An 8,733-nucleotide genomic window follows, 5' to 3' on the forward strand; every position below is an offset into this window, starting at 1 on the left:
CAACTGCTCCTGTTTTCAGATTAGAGGCTCGGCGTTCCCATGTGGCTCAGCGGGTTAGGAACCCAACATTGCTTCTGTGCGGATGCGGGTTCAATCCCTGGCCCCGCCCAGTTGGGTTAAGGATCCAGCGTTGCCTAAGCTGCGGTGTAGGTCGCAGATGTGGCTCAGATCCGGTGTTGCTGTGGCTGTGGCGTAGGGCCCAGCTGCAGCTCTGATTTGACCCCGGGGCCCAGGAACTTCCTTATGTAGCGGGTGCAGCTGTAAAAAGGAAAAAAAAAATTAGTCTGGGCACTCTCCATCAGAGCTGAGTGTGTCTCCGGAGTGGAGAGACAGGACTCCGTGGGACCCCCTCTGAAACAGTGTACACCGAACAAGGCGGGAAGGTGGGACGCCCGCCAGGACAAGCTGAGTGGCCCCGGTCCCTGGGAAGGCAGGCTCCAGTCGCTCCTCGTCCTGCCCTCTGACTCTCCCTCGAGTCTCGGCACGTGCCGTCCCCCGTCCACCACGCTCTCCCTCCATCTCCCCTTGTATTTAGTCACCGCGCGGCCTTCAGACCTAGACTCATTTCCTCTGGGAAGCTTCCAGCTGTCCCTCTTCGGTGCTCCCAGGCACCCTGAATGTCCCCCACAGAGCACAGCGGACCCTTGAGCAACAAGGCTTTGAACCGTGCAGATCCGCTTTTCCCCAGTAGGCATGTGTGACTTACTACACGTACGCTGTGGTTGCCTTTTCACTCATCTGTAACCTCAACCACAACACAAGCTCCCCGCCTCTTCGCTTCATGGTTGTGATCCAACACATGCCGCAGCACCACAGTCACAGCGATGCTCGAGAAATGTTCACTACAGGAGTGAATTACAGCCTTGTGAGCCCTCCTTACAGCCATTTACAAATCGACACGTCTAGAAACACGTATGTTTCAAGTTTCAAATGATGAAGTTCACACCACTGGCAATTGTCAATGGGAATCCAGTGCAAGTTTGTATCAGTTGGTTCAAACCTGCTCCGAGGAGAGCCAAACACCATTTAGTTTGAATCTATTCTAGTTACATGAGCTAACCAGTTTAACCATGCACTTCAAACGCTCATCAGGATTCCCCAGAGAGTTCGACGATTTTGCTCTGCAGCGACTAAACTGTGAAAAAGGGGACGGCCAGCACAAAGGGCCTCTGCCAGCGGAACTGCACGCCCCTCAACTTCAGACCTAACTGAACAAAGAATCACCCGATCGAGATCGAGGGTCCACACTGGCTTAGGACTCCCGAAGTGCAGCAATGCACGCACACGCTGGGCTCCAGGTCAGGGCTCAGCCGTTGGAACCAACAAGGACGAGAAAACAGATGAGGTCATGAGGGAGCCGACCAGAACCCGGCTCCACAAAGGCCGTGCCCGCGCCCCTAGTGCCGAGAACGAGGCTGGGAGGAGTGAGGTGGGAAGAAGACTCTCCGTGCAGACAAAGCACCGTCCCGCGGGGGACAGAGACAGTCAGCCCCCCACGGAGGCTCTGAAGGAAGCCACAGCAGGGACCACAGTGCTCCCGGAGGCAAGACACTCGCAGCAAACTGCGTGCTGAAGCTGCAGGCCAGGACGTCTTCTCCGAGTACAGAGCCTCCCGTGTCGCCCCGGCACAAGTTCAGCGGAAATACGGACCCTGCCGTGACACCACATCACCCTGCAGAACCTTCCTTCCTACAGGTGAGGGGTCAGGGACCTGGTAACGGGCGAATGCGACCGCCTGTTCCCAGGGACAGGGCACCCGTTCCCACCCCGACTCCCTGCCTGCCGGCTGTTTAACTGTGTCTCTGTTTCTCCCGGATCGCCCGACACGGCCCGCTGGCTTTCTTCCCGGCCCTTCATGAGGGCACTCGGTCTCGTGGAAGGCCACAAAGGTTCACAAAGTTCCTTTTATTTATTTGTTTGTTTATTTATTTATTTTTGTCTCTTAGGGCCGCACCTGCGGCATATGGAGGTTCCCGGGCTAGGGGTCGAATCAGAGCTGTAGCCACTGGCCTGCGCCACAGGCCTGCCCCACAGCCACGCCAGATCCGAGCTGCATCTGTGACCTACACCACAGCTCACGGCAACACAGATCCTTAACCCACGGAGCGAGGCCAGGGATCGAACCTGCACCCTCATGGATGCTAGTTGGGTTCGTTAACCACTGAGGCAGGACAGGAGCTCCACAAAGTTCCTTTTAAGTGACAGTCCTCCATTCTCCTACCCCCGCCCCTGCCTGAGGGAACCAGTGCCCCCGACCCTTCCCTGCTTCCCTAGAAGCACATTCTGGGACCCTGGAAGCAACTCTGCTCCTCAAACACGTCCGAGGAGCCCACGTTCCCGGCACCTCTGCTCTCTCAGGGCCACTCTCTCCTCCCTGCAGGCAGGTCGGCTTTAAACCTCTGTGCCTTCTCCAGACCTGTGGTCTCTGCCCTCTCGGCAGCTTCACATACTCAGAGCCTCTTTTTCCTCTATTAGCAGCCACACTTTCAGCATCACTGGCATGCGTCAGGGAGATCATTTACCTCCTCCATCCAGGCTGCACGCCACCGCCTGCTGTTCTTACGACGAGCACTTGGGTAGGAGCTATGCAAAACCTTCACTGCTCCACAATGTGAGTGGAATAAGCACAAAATTTCAAGGTGGTTACCGTCCAAGGTTCTGCATCATCTGCCTCACTCTGCAATATTGAAAACGTGCTCCAGAGGCTCAATTCACAACCACCCTCTTCCCCTACAAAGGCGTTCCAGGCAACAGAAAACCCAGACGCAATGGGGCGTTGCGGTCTAGGAAAGAGGCCTGCAAAGCAAGGCCCTTGGCCTGTTTCCGCAAATGAGGGTTCCACGGCCGTAACCACGCCCACTCCCTCAGTACTCTCTGCGGCCGTCTTTACCCTACACAGGCAGAGCTGAGCATCAGCGACAAAGACCACACCAACTACATATCTATGATCTGGCTCCTTACAGAAGAGCGGCAGAGCCCTGGTCTTAGAGACTAAACAGGCTGAATCCTACTGCTGTTTGAGAACCAGCAGTGGGAATGTGGCAAGGGGGTGGAGAGGTTCACAGGCCACTGCAATAACCTCAGGGCCAGAGATTACAGCGGTTCGACAAAGATGGAAGCCGTGGGGATGGTGAGAAACAGACAACGAAGATGGAGCCTAGAGAATCAGCTGGTGGACTGGATGCAGGTTGGGGGAGAAAAGCGAGGAGCCAAGGCTGACGTCTAGTTTCTGGCCTAAGCAGCCGGGGCGCGCAGCTGCTGCTCTGAACTCGGATGGGGACGGAAGGAAAGTTAGACCCACAACTGGACAGCGTCACTTACACCACTTGTTCCCCTGCACGAAAGCCTCCCTCCTCTCAGAGTCAAAGCCCCAAATCCTTACAAGGTCTTCAAAGGCCCCCACAATCAAGCTCTCATCTTTTGGACTCTGTCAAACTCCCGACTGCTGTAGGCCATGTGTGCCCCCTGTGCTGAGATACGATCGCCAATGTCACAGCTTTTTGGAGCTTGGGCTCCTGCTAGAGATGAGGTTATGAGGACAGAGCCCCTGTGGCTGGATCCAGTGCTCTTATAAAAAGGACCCAGGAGCTCCCTCCGCCTTCTGCCATGCAAGGTCACAGCAAAGAGAAAGCATGACCAGGAATCTGGCCCTCAGCAGATACCAAACCTGCTGGTCTCCTGACCTTGGATGTCCCAGACACCATAAGTGGGAGAAACACATCGCTTACAGGCCATCTGGTTTTTCAGTACAGCAGCCCAAGCAGCTCAGGACACCAACCCGCACTCCAGCCCAGCAACAGTGGCCTCCTCGCTCTTCCCAAGGATGCCAGCCGAGCTCCTACATCAGTCAGGCCTCCACACGGATCTTTCTACTGTCTGCGATGCTTTTCTCCCAAGACCCCTGGCGCTTGTTCTAACCCCCGGCTCAAACCCAGTCTCTGTGCAGCCTCCGCGACTCCCTGCTTAGATTCCACCAGCCAGCGGCCCCTTCCTCACCCTTTCGCTCTCCCTCTTTTCTTTTCACCTTAACCCCAACACGTTTACCACCTCCTCGGGTTACCTGTTTAATCTGTCTCCTCCCCCACCTCTCACAATGGAAGCTCCAAAAGATGGAGCATATTTGCCAAATCACCCCCCCCCTGCGACTGCTCTGCCTAAGACACAACAGGTGATCAATAAACACTTGCCGAGCGAATAAACTGGCCCAAAGAATAGACATAACTTACTGACAATTCAAGAGAACTTCACCCACATTTCTGGGTCTTGAGGGAGAAAAATAAAAGCACATTATAAATGCCTATGTGGGGCAGCTCAGCTGAGAAAACGACTTTACGACTGGAAATTCTCCGTTTCTTTCTTTCTTTCTTTTCTTTTTTTTTTTTTTTTTTTTTTTTTTTGTCTTTTTGCCATTTCTTGGGCCGCTCTGGTGGCATGTGGACGTTCCCAGGCTAGGGGTCGATCTGAGCTGCAGCCACCAGCCTATGCCAGAGCCACAGCAACGCGGGAGCCGAGCCGCGTCTGCAACCTACACCACAGCTCACGGCAACGCCGGATTGTTAACCCACTGAGCAAGGGCAGGGATCCCGCAACCTCATGGTTCTTCGTCGGATTGGTTAACCACTGAGCCACGACGGGAACTCCAATCCTCCGTTTCTTGACTGACGATACCTGACCCTTTCTCCCTCCCCTGCTCTCAACCCTTAAATCGCCTGGGATCAGCTCATAGATAATGCAGTTCAAACAACAACAAGACACCCTCTAAGCTCCTCTTGAGGGCCCAGCTGGCCGGCACTCCTTTCTGGCTTCATCAGCACTCTCCCCTCTGCACTATGGTCACAGGCCAACCAGACCTCGTCCTGCTCCTCAAAGACACCGCGCTCCTCCTCGCCTCATAATAGCGCACTTTAGCTGCTCTGCCTAGAACACTCCTCTCATGCTCTTCCAACCTCCTTCTCGTCATTCAGATGTCCCACTGTCACCTCCTCAAAAGCACCCTGCCCGCTGCCCCAGCCGAGACAAGACCAGCACTCCAACTCCTCCTGTTTCCTCCCAACACTTAAACCTTCTAAAGTCGCATCTGCACACATGCGTCGCACACTTGACAGCAGTGAAATGTCCCCACTATGTCCCTAGTGCCTAGAGCACCAGGTGGACTAGGTGATAATTTAATTACCGTGAACACCACGGTGGCTCGCTCCACTTTACCGTTAAGGGCATGGACAGCAACAAGACAGACTGGCGGCATCGGAGAGCTGGGTGAGTCGAGCTGGAAACCAGTACTTGGGAGTGTTCCCATTACCCTGCAAGACCCTGGGTCAGACACTTCCAACCCCTCTTCTGTCACCATAGGAGACAATCCATGCCACCGTTAGAAACATCGTGCAATGCAAGCCCATAATGGCTGAATGACCCTCCTGGTCAACTCGCAGGCCCATAAGAACGGGCCTCCCAACAAGAAATACTTAAGGAAAGGCCAGCACAATAAAAAAAACCCCTGCCCTCGGGGAAGTAACTTCCCTTGGCATTTCCACCATCACTCATCAACCTAAAAGTAGCCTTGGGGAACCCAGAGTGCTGGGTACCTTCCAGCACTCGCTCGCTCTCCCCCCCCCACCACTGCATTCCAATAAGCGAATTCTGGGTTCCAAGCCTGAACAACCCAAAGGAAATCGTCCCCAAAATCACTGCAGGAGAAGGGAAAGAAAAGAGGGAGGGGGGGAGCCTCCGCCTAGGAGTGGGAGCGGCGCGCAGAGGAGTAGCCCGCGCGGCCTGACCCCCAGCCCGCCGCCCTGGACGGCCCGCCCAGACCCTCCGCGCCCTCGGCCTGGTGGAGACGCCGCACCTGCTGCAGGGAGGCGCAGCCCTGACAGCGCGAGAGGTCAGCCGCCGTCCCGGGCGCCGCCGAGTGGGTCTCGCCCGGCATCATGGTGTCGCCGCCGGACCCAGTGGGCCCGCGCGCCTCAGGGACCCGCGGCCCCGGCCCTGTCCTGCCTCTGCTGACGCCGCCGGGGCCGCCGCCTGCCGGGCCGCTTCCCGCCGGGTCCGGGCGGGTCCATCCGTGCACAGAGGTCCCCGTGGAGCCGGCGAAGGGCTCTCGGAGCCAGAGCCGCCCCGGGCACCAGAAAGAAACGCTACCCGGCGCGGCCCCCGAGCGCGACGCGGTCTAGTCAGGACCCGCCCCGCCCTGGCTCACCCCGCCCCTCGCCGCGGCGCGGGGCTGCCCGAGGCCCTGCCTGAGAAAAATGGGGCGCGGAGTCGAGCCGAAGCGGCAGGAAGACATGCGGGGAGGAAGCGTCAAGGGAGAGGGGGCATTAGAGGGGCTTTCTTCCACCGTTGAGGGTTTCGTCGTTCACTGCCGACTTGCTGGGGGGCACACTTTCCATAGACACCTAAAACCTTCAACGAGGGGGAGGTGCCCTGAGGATGACGTCACCCCAGGCGCCCGCGGTCCAGAAGGGCCCCGCACGCAGACCGGCCAGTCCGCGGTGTAAGGGCAGGGAACCGCGCTGGGCGCGTCTGGCCGGGTCCAGGCGGAGAGGCGAGGACTACAGTTCCCGACGCTCCGCGCGGCTGACGGACACCCGGCGGCGGTTCCTCCGGCCTCGGCACTTGGTCGCCAAAGACCCGTCCTTCGTCAGGGAGCGCCTTTCTTCCCGGCAGCTACCCACGCCTGCCCGGTGCACTTGCCGTCCGACCCGGCGCCCCTCGGCCTCTTTCCAGACCCATCCCCGCGGTGTCCGTGAAGGCCTGTGGGCTCCGCCACGCACCAAGTGCCAAGCACAGCGCCTGGCCGAGTCCTCGGCGACCCTGCCATCGGTCACTAGCCAGCCACTGCCGAGTCTTATTTTTAAAATATCTCTGGAAGGAAAAAAAAGAGAAGAAATCCTCACTTGACCGCAGTTTCTGGATACATTCAGTCCCTGCTCCTCTTGTTTGAACCCACCTTTCCCCATCTCCTTTCCAGTATCCACCGCCACCAGAACCTCTGTTTAATAATCACAGCGGTTGCCGTTGGTACCTTGTCCGGAGGCCTCCCATGGTTTCCTGATGCCTGGTTAGAAAGTCCAGATTCTTAGCATTTGTACCAGCAGTATATGTGCTAAGGAGCCGCCCGGACCTTACCAGCTCCTTCCTAAATCTACAGGGTGACAATGGCAAATAAAAACAGCTCGTCAAAGAGAGAAGCCTGGGTTCCTCTCCCGATATCATAGCCCTGCCCTCGTTTATAAGGCGCGGTGGCTGCCGCTTGCAGTGAAGTGAACAAGTAGCCAGCAGACCGCTAGATTGTCCTTGACGCTTAAGACAGGCCTGTGCTTGTTTGGACAGGTGCTGTGGCCATGCAAAAAACCGAGTAGAAATAAAAGCGTTAAAAGTGAAAGGAGAAGTGAGCAGAGGCACAGCAGGGAAGGGCTGTACCCAGGAGACCGACCACGTGACTCAGGAAGTGGCAAAGAGCCCCCTGAGGTCCTGATGACTTTCCATTTCTGGTTTCTGATTCCAGACGAATAGGTCTTAACAGTAACATCCTTTTTATTGAAGGTTTCCCAAATAACTTTTTCCCAGAAGACCTCAGCTGGGGAGGCACCAGCTTACCCTCCAGGTTATGCCCTCAGCACTGCCCACCTGCCCACACCACACTCTTAACCTTTCCTGGAACTGGGAGCTCCCACAGCTGCTGTCCTGCCTTTGCACCCTGGCCAGCTCCACACGTTGTAATCTTCCTGTTCTCGTCCCACGTTTTACCTCCTTTCTTTTTCAGGCTCCACCTGCGGCACATGGACGTTCCCAGGCTAGAGGTCGAATCAGAGCTGCAGCTGCCAGCCTATACCACAGCCACAGCAATGCGGGATTCTTAACCCACTGAGCAGGGCCAGGGATCAAACCCGAATCCTCATGGATCCTGGTGGGATTCTCAACCCATGAGCTACAGTGGGAACTCCCGGGAAGCAATTTGTTCTTTGAATATTCTTGTATTTTGCTTTATGAAGAGATATCTGTTCATCTGTTGCATTCACCCTTAAGGAAAATAAACAATGTTTTTTTCTTTTAAGACTGAGAGATGTCTTATGGAGTAGTTTGCAGCTCTGGAAGTCTGCATTTCCGTGGATTAAGTTGTATTAATTTCCACATGTTGATGTAATGCTAACATAAGCCCACAAGATGTCTGTCTTTCCCTGTCTGTGTTTTAGACCCAAATGGGATTTCCACCCATGCTTATGGTGTATCAGCCCCTTCTTGTTGGAGTAGAAATGCCTCTTCTGGGGCATCCCGTGTGGACGTGTTTTGGAGGAACCACTTTGCTGTCTGCCTGTTCATGTCCACCATGCTTGGTGCCAAGCTACCTTTGTCCGAGTGTTTCTTTTCTTTTTTTTTTTTTTTTTTTTTGTCTTTTAGGGCTGCACCCACAGCACATGGAGGTCCCCAGGCTAGGAGTCAAATCGGAGCATAGCCACTGGCCTACACCACAGCCACAGCAGCACCAGATGCAAGCCTCTTCTGCAACCTACACCACAGCTCACGGCAGTGCCGGATCCTTAGCCCACTGAGCGAGACCAGGGATCGAACCCACAATCTCATGGTTTCTAGTCGGATTCATTTCCACTGTGCCATAACAGAAACTCCTGTCCGGGTGTTTCTCACCCTCCAAGGTTATGGTGGGGTTTTGATTCTTCCTTGGGGATGGACAGTGGGCCCTGTGCCTTTGCTTATGCCCCAGACCTTAAGTAGGAGGAG

The 8,733-nt window shown here is 55.9% G+C and overlaps 1 protein-coding gene across 1 annotated transcript in view; it reads right to left on the minus strand.

The window, feature by feature from the left end:
* Window positions 1-6,179, minus strand: part of ICE1 (interactor of little elongation complex ELL subunit 1) — a 59,009-nt gene extending 52,830 nt beyond the window's left edge. The window contains 1 exon segment of the mRNA XM_021077125.1: window positions 5,843-6,179. Within this exon segment, the coding sequence (XP_020932784.1) occupies window positions 5,843-5,926 (84 nt within the window). The 5' untranslated portion in view covers window positions 5,927-6,179.

The sequence above is a fragment of the Sus scrofa genome, chromosome 16 (genome assembly GCF_000003025.6).
Source record: "Sus scrofa isolate TJ Tabasco breed Duroc chromosome 16, Sscrofa11.1, whole genome shotgun sequence".
In the NCBI taxonomy this organism is placed as follows: domain Eukaryota; kingdom Metazoa; phylum Chordata; class Mammalia; order Artiodactyla; family Suidae; genus Sus; species Sus scrofa.